General features: G+C 40.5%; 2 protein-coding genes across 2 annotated transcripts in view; both read left to right on the top strand.

The window, feature by feature from the left end:
• arrdc1b (arrestin domain containing 1b) overlaps positions 1-7,120 on the top strand; it is a 42,079-nt gene extending 34,959 nt beyond the window's left edge. The window contains exons 7-8 of the mRNA XM_061801887.1: positions 681-1,137; positions 3,718-7,120. Of these exons, the coding sequence (XP_061657871.1) occupies positions 681-1,137; positions 3,718-3,782 (522 nt within the window). The 3' untranslated portion in view covers positions 3,783-7,120. The remainder of the gene's footprint in view (positions 1-680; positions 1,138-3,717) is intronic.
• Positions 7,121-8,171: 1,051 nt separating this feature from the next.
• slc31a2 (solute carrier family 31 member 2) lies at positions 8,172-14,718 on the top strand. Its single transcript, XM_061802179.1, has 4 exons — positions 8,172-8,445; positions 9,386-9,452; positions 9,900-10,128; positions 14,049-14,718. The coding sequence occupies exons 1-4, from the start codon at positions 8,440-8,442 to the stop codon at positions 14,212-14,214; spliced, it is 468 nt and encodes a 155-aa protein (XP_061658163.1). The 5' UTR covers positions 8,172-8,439; the 3' UTR covers positions 14,215-14,718.
• The last annotated feature ends 1,880 nt before the right edge of the window (positions 14,719-16,598 follow it).

Here is a 16,598-nt window from a genome sequence, read left to right as displayed (position 1 = left end):
TCTTGCAAACTTATGAAGGGTAAATCCATCCTTCCGAGTGTTCAAGCAATGTCCAACAATGCAACGAGCCGGCATTTTGGCTAACAAGAAGGAACAAGCTACATTCCCGGACGTAAAACTAATAGAAACAAACGAGTCCACTTGAGGGCGGTCCTGCCATGTACGTCTCTTCCTGCTTCTTCTCGAAAAAAAATCCCTCGAGAGAATTTTCATGGCGGAAGTTACAAAAAGCTGTATACGTCAAAATCATGTTTTGTGGTGATAAAACGCATGGGTCCATGTCGGCTGACATTTTTTCATTAATAACATACTGAAAATCATGCATTTCATGACATTGGCCCTTTAAATTGTCCCTAGCACTCATTTTAGTTTGGTTCTTACCAATGAGATATATAAAAATATTTTGAGAAAAAGGTGACAGTTACTTGCATGGACAAGCAGTTTCAGTTACTTTTTCTTTATCACAGACTTTCCAATCCTTGTTGATAATTCATGTTAGACACTGACTGGCTAGAAGTGTTTACTTTATTAAAGCAAATTTGTGATTCAATTATTATAATGCTACAATGTTTTTGTTTGAAGTTGTCACGTTACTGTCCATTCCCTTCTAAATCAATTTTTTAATGTACTACTTATTTGTCTGAAAGAAAAATTACAGTCCAAATTATCTGTACTTACAGGTTGCATTAAAATCTCCAGATGCGGTTGTCACTCTGCCCATCTACATTGGGAACATTGCCGTGAACTTGTCTCCTGGAAGGACTGTACCTACCAGTCCAGATCCCTGTGGCATGGCCATATCACCCAATCCAGCAGGGGTGGCACCTAGTGCCCCTCCCGTTGACGGTGATGAAGAACTATGTGTAGGTGGTGCAGCCAGCGAAGAGATCCCCACCAAGAGTCATTCTCAGCAAGATCCCTCTGGTCAGCCTGTAACCATGTCGCCGAGCGCTTTTAGCCACACCCCCAGTACAGTGCTCCATTCTGGCTGCAGACAGTCCGACACTTCTGCCCCCTTGTTCTGCGTTTCAACTGGGGCCACCATACCTTTTTTCACTGAGGGAGACCCCACACCTGTTCCCACTTCATGTTCGCTCATCTTGCCTCCAGAGTACAGCACCTGGGACTATCCTCATGGTAAGCACAGAGCAATAGCTATCCCTCCATTTTCTCTACTGCATATCCATCGCGAAAGTATATGCTTGGAAATATGACTCAGATGACCGGGTTGTTGCTTTTGATTTTCCTTACTGTATCAAAAAAAGCAAACTGATTTGGTTGATTGCTACAGTTTATTTAGCACTACAGTGACTATAAAATTCGACACACCCATGTTTAAATGTTTGGGTCTTGGAATATAAAAAAAATCAGACTAAGATGAATAAATTTGAAAGACTTTCCACCATTAATGTTGGTTAATTAGGAATTTGTGATGAATACTGTTTTGAACCGTTTATTACCCTTGTGATATAACTTAAATTATTATGTAACCATATCCCACTGGCTGTTTTTTATGTATTTATTTGGTTTTGGTTTCCCTTGTTTTACTCTGCTGTCTGTTGCCATTTGGGCATTGCAAATGAGAACTTCACTTGTTACTGTTGTCCCATATATTCTCCAGATGAATGTCAGGCTACTAGAAGAACTAAACTTGATTTGGGATTAATCAATGCCACTTAAAATGGTGCCAATTGTGTGCTGAGTGCACTGATCTTAAAAAAAAAAAAAAAAAAAGACTGTATAAGGCATACACATCGAGCAGTATATCAATTGGTTGAACCCAGTTGGCTGCCATTTTCGTACTCCCAAAACGTGTGGAGGACATGGTTTCCAGGTTGGATTATGGTGTTTTTTTTCTCAAAGTTTGGCATGTAGAATTAAAACTGGTCGTGTGAGCTTGACATTTTCTCAGTTCTGGTAACATGAAGGATTTTTAATTCGACAAGGTAAGCCAAAAAAGGCTAAGTGCAAAGGAAAGACATATAACACCTTGCATATTACCTAGGGCCCGATTTCCTTGACATGTTAACTTTTCCCAAAATACGCTGTGAAGCACTATCATCATAACATAGCAAAAAACTAAGCATATTTTGTCATTACAAACATACAATTTTAAGTCAATCAGTTAGATATATTTTTGGAAATAAGGACTTGCAATGGGAAAATACATGATAAACGCATTGTTCATTTGTTGTCTCTGCGACGTCCTATTTCAGACAGAAAACTTAAACTTATTTCTTCGCATTTGAAAATCAAATTCATCTTGTAGAGTTCGGGATTATGAAATTCATCAAAAATTTCATAGAAAATGTGTTTTCTTGCTTATCCACTGATGAAGTTTTGGAAAATATTTACATCAGTTTTTCGTGAAAAAATGTCGGCCTATAAAGGCGAAGAAGAAAGTGAACAGTGAACAACAACAACCGTAAATAAAACTTTGTTCAAGTGAATTAAGCTCATCAGAAAATAAAAAACCCTTGACAAACAAATTTTAACAGTGTCAAAGTAAATCTTTCTAACTTACCTGTGAAATGTTTCCTCACAGCCACGAAACTGGCGATTAATACAGCTGTCGCTGCACAGGTCGGCTTGGTTGTTTTGGGAGTATCAAGATGGCGGATGGCGACTTCAGTTTTGGTGGGCAATGAGCCATCCAATCTTTTTTTTTTTTTTTTTAAGATCAGTGGCTGAGTCCCGGCAGCACGGTGGGTCAGCTGGTAAAGCGTTGGCCTCACAGTTCTGAGGTCCTGGGTTCAATCCCTGACCTGCCTGTGTGGAGTTTGCATCTTCTCTCCGTGCCTGCGTGGGTTTCCTCCAGGCACTCCGGTTTCCTCCCACATTACAAAAAAACATGCAACATTAATTGGACACTCTAAATTGACCCTAGGTGTGATTGTGAGTGTGACTGTTTGTCTCTGTGCCCTGCGCTTGCCTGGCAACCATTTCAGGGTGTACCCTGCCTAATGCCCATTGACAGCTGGGATAGGCTCCAGCACTCCCCGCAACCCTTATGAGGAGAAGCAGCAAAGAAAATAGATGGATGGATGGCTCAGTCCCATATAACATGGGTATGAATGCAATTGGTTAATTCTGTGACTAGCCACGTTTCCAGTTATCAGGGTGTGTACACCTGCACAATCATATTATCTCAGTTGTTTTTTACTTTACCTGTTTAGAATATTGTTTGACAATTGTGTTGTACAGATTATTGGTCCCATTAATCATGGAAAAAGTTATGAAATTATTTCTTTTCATTGTCTCATTTGTCACCAAAAACAAACATTTAAACAGGGGTGTGTAGACTTTTTATAACTACCAGAGAGCTTTGTGTTGCAAGACAAAGTCAAGTAAATATTGTTTTTGTAGTTTTGCCATATATTGTAAAGGTATCTCAAATTTTCTAAACACTAAAACAGACTACAATAGAATGTTAGTTAGTTAGTTAGTTAGTTAGTTAGTTAGTTAGTTAGTTAGTTAGTACTCAATAGAATTTGTAATTATATTTTCACAATGTGATATATTTTAGGTTAAAGTGTGACCATGAACTAAGTTCAGGGGATGACATTTTGTTCAGAGCCTCCAATGGTTTATGAAGAAAGTTGCAGTAGCACCTACTTCAGTTGAAACAGTACACAATAGAAAAATATGACTTCTCTGAATGTCTCAAATATGTAATGCAATATGTCATGCTTTTTTGTTTGTATCGCTGTATAACAGAGCCTCCGCCCACTTATGAAGAAAGCTGCAGTAGCACTGACTTCAGTTTAAACAGTGGACACTAGAAAAAATGGGTAACAAAGGACCACCCATATTGTAGCTCCACATCATGGAAATACCCTGGATGGACAAAGCACCAACTCCAAAACACCAAAGATTAATGTGTCCTCGACAAGTAAGAAGGGATTTTGATCGCGTAGTCAATCAGGCAATTATAGACAGAGCAACTTAATAACTAAAGGTGGTACAAAAAATATGTAAAAAAAAAAAAAAAACTTATCTGCTTCAAGGGAAACCAATGTGAACCCAGTTTAATTTTTTTAATGTGCTTTATTTGGCACATTGTAGTCAAACAGCACGTGACAGTATCCTGAAGTGACCTGTACAGACTGCTACCTGAGACTCTAGCGTTCTGTCTGTGGTCTGACCTGCTCACATGGGCAGCGTAACAGTGGAGTCACTGGAATCGTGATGAGAGACCTAACCTGAAGTGATGCTTTGTGACTGGACTGCAATTCCACTGTAGATGGGCCTGACCGGGACAAACAACATATGAGAGACAACAGACACTAAAGACTGCTTGAGCTGCCTTTGGAGGAGTTCCTTCCCCTGAACGCAATATGTCCTGTCGCTGGGCTTCATCAATCATCAACGCACACAGAGGAATTTGGATCACGTTCATAGTCTCCATTATGGAGCTAGCACAACCTCAGCTGAACTTCGAGTTTGACCTAGGTTTATGCGCAGTGGATGAGATGGACGCAGCTCATGCTAGGGAAGACCAGTAGCACCAGTATCAGTAATCAACCAAAGCTGCAAAAGGCTTTGAACTTCTTTTTCCGGTAAATTTTGTGTGCCGGTCATCATTGTTGTGTTGGTGTGACAGTATGTGGCACTGAGACTCGTTTTACAACCCATTCCTGTAGTCACAGTTACAGCTCTGTCTATATTCACAGCCCATCATTAATCAAATGCTGTCATTGATCATCTTCTGCATTTATAATATTCACGCACAACACTAGTTTCCTTTGCAGGGTGACAGGACATAGCCTTAAAATGGAGTGACGAGTTCAAACCCTCATAAAATCCTCACAATCAGTCATGTTGAGGTGATGTTCCCTAAGTACCTCTCAATGGAAGAAGTGTCCCAACATGCCCGGATAGCACAACACTGTTTACTACGCTCGGAAAACACTGGAGGGATTGGCTCTTGTCTCCATCCCCATGAACATATAGTCATGCACTGGGTGTCAGATTTGCAATTTTATTTTTTGTTTTTATCTATCTACTTTGGAAGTTCTTGGGAAAATAAGTTTTAATAGATCTTTTTGCTGTGCATTTTGAATGTAGTAAGCAGGTTGGAGTAGTGGTTAGCATCTCAGAGCCGGCTGTCTTGTACATAGTATTTTTTTCCCTGTGCCTTTGTGGGGTTTTCTCTGGGTTCTCTGGCCAAAACAACAACAATTACAAAAACATGCATGAACTGAAGACTAAATCCTCCATAGGTGGGAGCATTAGTGGTTGTTTTTCTAAATGTGCTCCCTGTAATTGGCTTGAAAGCAGTCCAGGGTGTATCCTGCCTCTTGCCCAAAGTCAGCCGAGATAGGTTCCAGCTAACTTTCGACCATAAAGGACAAGCGATATGTTTCCGACGATATCAAGAGTTGCCATGTTGGCGGTCGACTCCTTGTTTTGTTCTGGTACTTATTGTGTATTCGCATAGAAAATTCTCCTGATCTGAACCACCCAAGGTCAGATACTCCGCTTGGAATTTTTATTTTTAAAATCAAGAGAAAATTGATGGATTTTTTTTTAGATTCATGCACAAAATAGTTGGACATTAACTTCAGAACCAATATGGCTTGAAATATGCTTCATTTACTTATTTGAACCTAATACAACCTGTATTAAGTCAAATGAATATTCCCTTCTTTCACTTGAATTTTGCATTTATTTATCCTGTCATCATACTAATGACATGCATCAATCACATTTCTGCAAGACTGATTTCATTTACCTAGGTTAAACATAACATAGACTGCTGATCTGAATGTATCTCATTTATTATTGTTGTTTTTTATTTTTATAATTTATTTCTTCCTGTATGAATTTAAAAATCTCAGCACTATTTTTTGACTTTAGTCGCGAATATTGCCATGTGGGTTTCAGCTTTAGCATGTCCTGAAACTAACTGGTTTTACCATGAGTAAAATGGCTGTGGTACATTTGTTCTGGGTCCCGTCATCCACTGTTGGAACATTTGATGGAGTTACTCCCCCTCTATTGGTGTTGGTCAGTGTGTGCTCCTGTACAAGCGCAGCTTCATGTGGACTATGGCAAATGCACTTCATTCATACAAATGTTGCTTCAAAGCCAGGGTGTCCAAACTTTTTCCCTTTAGGAATCCCATGCAGAAAAATCAAAGGATGAATGGGTCACTTAAAAATGGTTAATTTATTGAACAAAATAAAATAACTCAGTGAAGCTATTACACTCCCTGTGGTTTACATATTACTTGTTTCTAAAAATGTCAATGATTTCTGTTGAGATAATAAATCTTGTTGAGCTAATTGTTTAGGATTTTAAAAGATTCTGGGGCCGGCCCCGGATCACACTAGATTAGATGCACCCCTGCATTGAATAGCATCCAAATCCTAACTCCACATTCAGAACAAAAAAATAATGGGAATCTGTTTTTAAAGCAGTTCTGATACTGTCAGTGATATGCTCACAAATCGGACCTTGACAGGTGCAGGAAGTGGAGATTTTTTTGCTGCATAAAATGAATTACTAAATGTCTATTCACTACAGGATTATAAAGAGAACTGTTTTTTTTTTAGTTTATTTCCATTTTAACATAACTAGAAAAGCTCTACTGTATTTTAAACCAATGTATTAATATTTTCGGTCATCCCTATCAAACACAACCACCTCCCCACACACCGGATGTGGATGTTGCAACAACAACAACAACAAACGTGATGCCCACTTCCACTCATTTGCTGTCAATGTATATACTGTGGTACACTGGAAAATGGCTGTGGGTCACAAATGGCCACCGGGCCATAGTTTGGACACTTTTGCTTTATAGCTTCAACACAAAGACAATAGTCTTGTACACCTGCAGGAAATGTTGTCAGAAATGTGTGCAATTCTCGACATTGCCAAGAGCAGCAGCTGTTTGATCTGCAGAAAGGATTTTACAATGGCTTCCCTGCTTTTCCTGTATTCTTGTTGACCAAAGGGTACAATAGCTTTATGATTAACCACATTTTTGTGCTGTTATTATACTCCTCCTCCCTCTTATTTTTTTTTCAACTTGTAACTCGTTTACAGGTGCAGTATGCAGGTAACAGTAGTTGCACCATATGTAATGTATCACGTGTACAATAGAACAATAAAGTTATCTCACTTGTGTTTGATCATTTGTGAACAATGTCAACTTGATTTTTTTATGAGGCGCTTCCAAAACACATAGCATTTCTTGCTTTTATTCTAAAATAAATTCCAGTTGTCATGAAGCTGCAGGGTTACATTATTGCCATTAAAAGTAATTTGAATATATTCATCCTAATTGAATTCTGAGGTTTTCTATTAGTGTAGACATTACAATTCAAACATATCACTCTTTAATCAGATTCTATCACATTTCGATTTCCTGTGCATTTTGCTAAGCACCGATTTACAACAAAATCTGGTAATTGCAATATTGAGGTCAGGATCACGTAGTTCTCTAAGCTAAATGAGGTTTTAATATAAATAATCACCCTCATAAGCACAGCAGTGCTGACTTGAATGCTCTAGCAGCAGCATCGCTGTGCAAGCTATGGTAATTCTACTCAATGGATAGGTTTCAAATGACGCCACCACAGTCCTTAGACTAATCGGATAAATTAACGATAGGTGAAATGTGAAGTTTTTTTCTATCACATGTCTCTGACCTCTTATGACATACAAGATGACGTAATAACATGTATATACATGCGCGCACACACACACACACACATACACACACATATATATATATATATATATATATATATATATATATATATATATATATATATATATAAAACCTAGTGGGGTCAAAGTTGTCAGAACATTTCATGTGTGTACTAAAACAATAAGAGGTGGGGGGGGATATGTCGAGATTTTTTGGTGCATACGGCTGAACGCAACGCAGTACAATCTTAGCAACGGAACTGGGAATAACCTTCCAAAGGTAAAACGTATACATAGATACAACTTTTTCCACTTAATAATAACATTTCGTCCTGCTAACACACGCTTTGGCGTTGGCAAAATGAGTAAATGTCTCGAAAATGGGTTGAGAACTGAGCAAGTTACGACTTAGAAAGTCGACCTTTCCAACATGGCCGGGCTGGTACTGAATTCCGATACATAGAATCTCATACCTATGATTTAGCGAGCTATTCAGCTAGTGCGCATGCGCAAAAGCTACATAAACCGGAATTGTTTCGACAATCCTCCGTCGTTGGAAAAACTCCAGTACCCGTCAGTCTTTTGTTTATTGTCTAAAGTCACGAGGTGCTCTAGTTTTGGGGCGGAATCATTCTTTCTTAAGGAACGCAAGGAGAACTGCGTGCCCGGTACTCAGCCAATAACTGTTGAAGCATCAAGTGTCACCAAAGAAAGCCGCCATGAGTCACCAGCGTTATTAACTACACAACCACGACTGACACTTCGAGCAAGTTCAGCATAATGCCTGTGAGTTTCGTGAAAATGTATCTTTCTATGGCTACTACTAAGATAAGTTTGTCATGGCCGTTGCTTTGTATGCTTTGCATGTGTTTGAGTTTTTGTGCTTGAGGCAAAGCTGAATACTCCATTATCAGCATATGAGCAGCCAGAGCATACTCATTACATATTGCGATTGAAATTAACTTGGCCCTCAAAAAAGCTTCTTTGACAGCGAAAGATGTTTTGAGATTTAAAAAGATTCAACTGAAATGCAGAATGCGTATTGCGCAATAGGGAAAACAATGTTAGTGTGCTGGTCTGCGTTTGGCTGGCGTCCAGTTCAGGGTGTCAATATACAGACAATTCAAGTTGTACTGTAATCATTCCCATAGGTGACCCTTCAGAAGGATCAAAATATCAGTAAGAGGAGTGTTGGGTTCCCATGCAGTCACGTTCTGATGAGGGTCCAGACAGGCGTTGCTCAGTTGGTGACCAGGTTGGGTGGAGGGGGTCTCCCCAGTGTGTGCTCTGCCACTCCCGGTCCTTTCACATCATTCCCTATCCAGCTTTTCCCCAAGGCAGGCTACGACCAGTGGAACCTGCTTCGGAACGTGACAGCATGATGACCCAACTAACCTCGCCTCTGGCTTGACCGTCTCTAAACTAGACTGTGTGAACCGTGATCTGCAGAGGTGAAAGAACATGCACTTTGCAACATGAATGTCTGTGAAAATGGGTTCTTCCGTGACATACACCCCAAGGAAAAAGTAATTAAATTTTGAGGCAGAACCAAAGAAACCTAAGAAAAATCTAACTTTAATCAGGGATGTGGAAAATACACGCAGATCCTAATCAAAGGGCATGAAAATGCTTACAGGCAATAATACTGTTAAATATTGCCATTCTACTCATCATTGTCTTAACATTTCTCTTATATTTTTGATTTTTTTTTAATTTTTTTTTTTAGATGACTTTTGAGGTGTCAAAAAGCGTGACACTCCTGTTTGACTTCTGGCATGTGAACAGCCCTGGGGGTAAGAAGTCAAGAAAATATTGAAATTTGTTTTCTTTATTTCCCTTTACGGACCTACAGATTCACTTTGTTTGGTGGTCTAGATATTTTTTACTCCAGAGGGTGCGATTTAAATTGTATTTATGGTATTTTAAAACGCATTATATAGCGGGAAATATCCAAAACACTGAGGCATTGGGGGAAAATACTCCTCCAAAGTCATCTAAACACTGAACTCCTATGCGAGGGTAGCGGATTGAATTGCGTTCAACCATAGCACTTCCACTACATTTTGTATTCTTTGACCTGTTTAGCTGCTGTGTGTGTGCGTGTGTGTGTGTACCGTCATTTATGGGATACGTTGTACTGCATGTGGCGTCATTTGTACATTATTTAATATTCAGAGTCTGTTGCAATCTCTTATGTTGGAAAACTGTAAAACGTGTTTCATGTGTGTGTGTCTCTTCAGGAATGTTTGTGTCAGTGCTCGTAGTCATGCTCCTGACAGTCTTCTACGAGCTTCTCAAAGTGTGGAGGGTTTGGCTTAGCAGGAGCACGGTGTTGGTTCAGTATTCGAGTCCTTATGGCAGTGTGCCATCACAACAGAGTGACAGCAGATCTGTGCTGGAAAATACACCCTCTGAATCCTCAATGACTCCCAACGAATTACATCCTGTCTTTCCAAGAACCAGACGCAGGTAATTTTTCTTTCTTCTCTGCAGCTTACTCTTTTTTTTTTTTTTACAGCTAACCATTTTTTTTTTTTTTACCAAATACGAGGTGTATCAAAGTTTCAGAATTAGCACCACAAAAGATATACAGTATTTTATTTATTGTGGGCCAGATAGATGATCAACTCCCACATCTACGAAGAGGTCTTCCTGCGTTTGCTTCATTCCATGTCTGGGAAGAGGCACAAGTTGTGGCAAGACAATGCTTGGTTGCTTAATCCCAACAATGCTGACTGAGAAAAACATCGCTATGCTTGATAGAGTTCCCCTGATCCGGTCACGTGATAGGAACCCTGTGCCATTCCCTTCATTTTCATCTGTAAAAGATTAGATTTTTTAAAATAAATATAGATACTCCTAAAAGAAAATAATTTTAAATGTAAAGTTCTCATGGGGCGGCACGATGTGTCACTGGTTAGGACATTTGCCCCACAGTTCTGAGGACATTGGTTCAAATGCGGCCATGCCTGTGTGAAGTTTTGCTTATTCATATTCAGTTTCCTCCCAAATCCTTAAAACATGCATAGTAAGTTAAATAAATACAGGGAGTCCTTGGTCGACGACTGAGATCCGTTCCTACAGTAGCGACTTAAAGGAAGACTCCCCCCCAAAATTCATATGTACAATAAACCCTCCAGTGTGATTATTATTACATATATTTTGGACATTAATTGAAAATAAAGAACATATTTTAAATCCAAGCAAAATCTGGATATGTGTCAGCTTTCAGAGCCAAACACGGAAGAAACATCCTTGACTCCACCCCTGACATCTCCGGTGCTTAGCATTACAGACCATTCGTTCTAGCTAAGCCAAGATGCTGACTTGTTCTGCACCAAAACTGTGAAAATGCACCCAAAATAGTCCTTCTTTAACCTCCCGTGGGGTGAACCTGACAAGATAAAGCTGCGGCTCTCACAGTTGAGGCTTATTCATCAGCGGGGAAATTTGCACACATTTAATCATGACTGGTTAATAGCCTCTCGTGCTCGTACGGTAAAGCAACAACATACGTTATGAGGCGCAGCTGTTCAATCCCGGACTTCCGTGTGTGGAGTTTTCATGTTCTCCCCGTGTCTGCATGTGTGTAAATGTGCCTCCTGCCCGTTGACAGCTGGGATAGGCTCCAGTATTCCTGCGACTATCGTGCGGCTAAGAAAATGGATGGATGGATATATACGTGTAAGCACACAACACTTCCTGGTTACTATTTACTGCGATGCGCATCTTTAATGATTGTCACCACAGTCGACCGACTGAAGCAATGGTGGTGTTGGTGTCTCTTTTTATGATCGTGAGCTTCGTTTCCATGGTAATGGATTTTCTTTTGGCGGCAGAAGGATTGCTAAAAGACAAAGCTTTCTTCTTTGGAGTGATAATGTCTAAAAAGGAAGGCGAAAAATGCAAAGATACTCCCCGGTGCATAAACACGGACAAGCATTAGCCAGACAAAATAGCAGACGGGGGACGGGCATTGTAAAGTCGAAACGTCTTAGGTCGAGACCGTCTTAACCCGAGTACTCCCTGTACTTTAAATCAGGGGTGCCCAGACTTTTTACCCCAAGATCTATTCTTCAAGCACCTGACCTGTCGCTATCGACAGTAGGTGAGGGGTAAGGAGGAGGAGGTGGGGTTACACGCGCATCGCCGCAACTGCCGTGTAGAAAGAGAGATGGTATATAGGAGGCCAACTTGTTAGAACCCTGCTCTAAATTGCTCAACATGAGGCTGAATGGTTGTTTATGTTTGCTCTGTAATTGGCTGGCGACCAGTACATCGTATTCCCGGCCCCTCACCTGTCAATAGCTGGGATAGGCTTCACCACACTTTATGCTGTAGTGAGGGTAAACTGTACGGAAAATGAATGGATAGAGTAATTGTGGAATGAAACAGAAATAGATTTGTTTTGTATTGCACATGTTGCACTTTGTGTTTTTTAATACTGCTTTAGTATTTTAAGTCACCGTAATGATCCTTCGGCAGCCAGCCTCTAGTGGGAGGTACCTCCCAAAAAGTGTCCCTCCCCCAAGGTGTGTGTGTGAGACAGACAGGGATGAGAATTTTCCGCCAATCGGCGGATTTCGACTTTTTCAGACCAAAATGACCATTCTCGAGATAAGCGCAAATCCGTTGAGAAAATTTCAGGGGGTAGGGTATCGTGCGCCTGTCTCTCGCTGGTGGGCTCCGAGCTGCAAGTTCAGCTTAGTGCTCGGACAAGCACGACTATCATATGCCATTCTAACTTGCTCGGTAGTGTAAATATTTGCATTTTGCGACATAAACATTAAAACTTGTTTGCGGCAGATTACTCGATTGGACAACAGAGTTATACAGTATAACGATCCAATCGTGTTAGTGGTTAATCGAGTTTCACCATTGCCATGTACATGTGTTCTCGGTTCTCAGAAATCGCAGTGTAACTTGTTAGTTAGCCAAGTAATGTCGCGTGGGACTTAGGGCGAACTGAGCGACGGTGTGTTCAAAGTTTTACGATGGCGAAAGTGTTAGAAAAAAAGGATGAAGATCAAGCGAGGGCAATTGACAAGGATGCTGGAATCAAAAACTGTTTCAGACGGGCATGGCTTGAAAAAAGTGTAACTGTGCAGATAGGACCGAAAACGGTATCAACATGTCTAACCTAACACATACAAAAAGTGGACATTCCCGGCAAAGTGCAAAGTGCTGTGCACTCTGTGTTCCGATAGGAGCAAAAAAATATTCAGGAGGAAACTCAAACCCCAAACCCCCCCCCCCCCCCCCCCCTCCACGACAGACATTCTTTCACTCTTTTCCAAATTGGTCATTCTCATTCAGAGAGAGAGAGAGAGAGAGAGAGAGAGAGTGAGAGAGAGAGAGAGAGAGAGAGAGAGAGGGAAGAGAGGATGAAGAGAAGAGAGAGAGAGAGAGAGAATCGAGATGCAGAGAGAGAGACGAGAGAGAGAGAGATGAGAAGAGAGGAGGGAGAGAGAGAGAGGAGGAGAGAGATGAGGTGGAGAGAGAGAGAGAGAGAGAGAGACGGGATATCGGAAATGAGAGAGAGGAGGAGAGATAGAAGAGAGAGAGATGGGGAGAGAGAGAGAGACTCGAGAGAGAGGGGAGCGAGAGAGAGAGAGAGAGAGAGAGAGAAGGAAATGACAACGACAACACAACTTTAACCATTACCCAGTTTCTTCAGCTGGGAACAAAAAACACAATAACACATTGCCCGTTTCCCGTCACCTTGCAATTATGTAACCCTTTGCCCAAAAATGCTAATGTGACAGTGTATATGGTGCTTGTAAGCTCACATTATATACAGTACAGGGTACTCACTGTTGCATGAGATTTAGCCATAGAACATCGTGGCAAAGCAGCGTTTAAACAATGGTTGCAGTATTTAAAAAAAAAAAATAGTACAAATCTTGACAAAAAAATGGGTACTTTGATCAACTTGCATCATTTATGTTGCTTCTGGTCCGCTTTTTTCATAACCAACTTGAAACCTGACTGTTAAGGCATTTACTCTTTCTACCTCTGTGCCAAATGTGTAACATTTGTTAAATACAATTTTTGTGAACAGAATCAAGTCAGATTTTTTAAAAGATATTTTATTGTTCTACATTACAAAGTCAATGTTCATGAAAAAACATCAATACAATCATTTGTCATGATGATAGTTTTTCAGGAAAATAAATGGTCCAAAAAATGTGGTATCATGACAGGCCTAATATAAAAGTAGAGCGCAAGATATATATATATATATATATATATATTTTTTTTTTTTTTTTTTTTTTTCTTCAGAAGAGAGAGAGCGAGGCAGTGAAATACAGTAATATGATGGGAATTCATATGTAGCTTGAGTTTAATGGCTGGATGGATGAAGTAATTATCTGTATCTGCGCCCCCAGCTTGTTGCTACATGGAGTCCAGACATTGCTCCACTTGCTGCAGGTGACTCTGGGCTACATGTTGATGTTGTGCATCATGTCCTTCAACACTTGGATCTTCCTCGGCATCATTGCAGGTTCTGCACTGGGTTATTTCATCTCATTCCCTCTGCTGGATCAGCATTGACAAACACTAAAAGCCCCACACCCCCCACCCCCCCTGGGATTCAAAGGATGATATTTTTGGTGTGTGGAAATCCTTTTGATGAGCTGTTTCAATGCTTCCTCTTTGTTTAGTATTCATTAAAATGTCAGCGAATCAGTATAACACAGGACATACCAATTAATTGTGGGCACACTGTAAGTGGTCCCCGCTCACCTCCAGTGGACAACTGAGGATGTGTAAATGACGAGGGTTGTTCTGTTAAAGGGACATCATGTTAAAGTTAGGACAACTATATGAGATTAAATGATTTCAGGCGATGAAAATCGTGATCATTCATAGCAGATCCTCAAAGGGAGAAAACGTATTATCAACAATGACTATATTATCAGTAACTTGTTAATCTAACAACTGATTATATTGAAATGTCATTAAGATAATTGTTAATTTTGTTGTTCACAGCTGAGCGCAAAGTTGTTTGATTAAAAGAACAAAAAGAGCTTACAATGTAAAGATTGCTTTTGATTCATAACTCATTTCATCTTCATGCACTGAAGATGAGTTTATTTGAGAACAAATTTTCAATAATCTGTCACAAAATAAGTATACAAAAGCCATGCTCAAGGTCTGGGAGTCAACTTTGGCACACCACATCATTTTATGCGGCCTGCTAAACGCAAAATTCACATTTTTTTCGTAAAATAGAGTGTGTACCGAAATTGGAAAAAAAAATGCTTAAGACCACTGCAAAAGAATCAGTTTCTCCAAATTTGAGTCACGATTCCTTTGAGCAAAATAAACATTTCCACAACAACACCACCCCGCCTCCCAAAAATACTGACAACAATTCGTCATTTAAACCACCTCATTCGCTCATTAAATTGACCCCTCCGTACAGGGCACTTAACCAGGCCTCCTGAAGTGACGTCACGCCACGTGCGCCTACGTCAGACAAACAATTAGCAAAAAGGGCGGCGCAGCAAGAAAAGAATAGAGCGAAACTGTCCGATTTACCGGCTGATTTCTCACTCGCATTCTTAGCTAACAGTGAAATATCGTTGAAAAGCAGACAGCAGGGCTTCAAGTATTTCAGCGAGGAGTATTTCAATGGTATTTACATGCATATCGACGGAGAAACCATTGATATTAGCGCGAGATCTTTCCAGAGTCAGAGGAAGACCGAGAAGCCACATAATATAATATATTATAACCCAAAGACGAATTCGTCATTGACAGTTTCCTATTTTCCTGTTACATATCACACTTGTGTGCAGAATCTGTATGTGTATCTGTATAGCCATTTGTGAACCACCGTATGAAGGAAAAGAAGGCGAGGCTTGATTTACGAGTTGTTTCTCTCGTTTTCTTTGTGTAACGTCACGCACTCCCCTCAATAATTATTCTTGAATTAGTGCCGAACCTACGTAAGTCCCGACCGAGTACGACAATCACTACTTTAGTTTCCTCAAACATCCTTCCTTCAGTCTTGGTGTCTCGGTGCACGTCGAAGGCTTTTAGGACTGCTAGTCCGGTTTAGCTTAGCTAATTAGCCGCGATCAAAGGGACACGTTTGTGCAGTCAGATCATCGCAAAATATCGCTCAACACAGATCAAGTGTGTCGATCATTCACACTTAGCTATGTTATGCAAGCGAAGAACTGCTCATTCATTTATATGAGACATGTATTGAAAATCAAATATAGGGCTTACCTTCGTGCAAACATATCTGTTCCGGTTGATGGATTCAGTTGATCATGCGGACTTCCACAAAGTTTGATCCATCAAAGACATTTTTCGTACTGGGTCTTCGGTTTTGGAAAGGGTACGAATTGAACTCCACCAACTAGCCTTTCAGGATACCTGTCGTCACTATTATAAAGTCCGTGACTACACCTCTTAACCATATCTGTTGTTAAAGAACCCAAATACGCAATAAAACACCAACAGAAGCTATACTGGACCATGCAGCGTTGTCTGAGAAAACTGCGGGTTCAAAAAAGGGGCGTGGTTTATGCAGATCTCTGGCCTCTGATTGGTCAGTGACACGGATTGCGCAATTTCTATGGAGGGGTCAATTGTGGAACTTCCTGACTTAGTCACTTAGTCCATGAGCAGGCCACGGTAAGATCTAGAAATTATACAGTCAGAGGGAGTCCCTCTATGTGTTGCCATGTGCCGTTTGCATTTCCATCGTGGCGTTTTCAATAGTTGGCACTTGTCGTCATCAGGTCGTACAATTAAAATTCATCAGACCGTGGTTCTAAAAAGAATAGGTCAGCTGGTAAAGTGTTGGCCCCGCAGTTCTGAGGTCCCTGGTTCAATCCCGGCCCCACCTGTGTGGTGTTTGCATGTTCTCCCTGTGCCTTCGTGAGTTTTCTACAGGCACTCCGGTTTCCTCCCACATCCCC

This window comes from Syngnathoides biaculeatus, chromosome 17, assembly GCF_019802595.1.
Source record: "Syngnathoides biaculeatus isolate LvHL_M chromosome 17, ASM1980259v1, whole genome shotgun sequence".
Lineage (NCBI taxonomy): Eukaryota > Metazoa > Chordata > Actinopteri > Syngnathiformes > Syngnathidae > Syngnathoides > Syngnathoides biaculeatus.
Note: the sequence above shows the minus strand (reverse complement) of the source record. Positions and strands in the feature narration are given on the sequence as shown.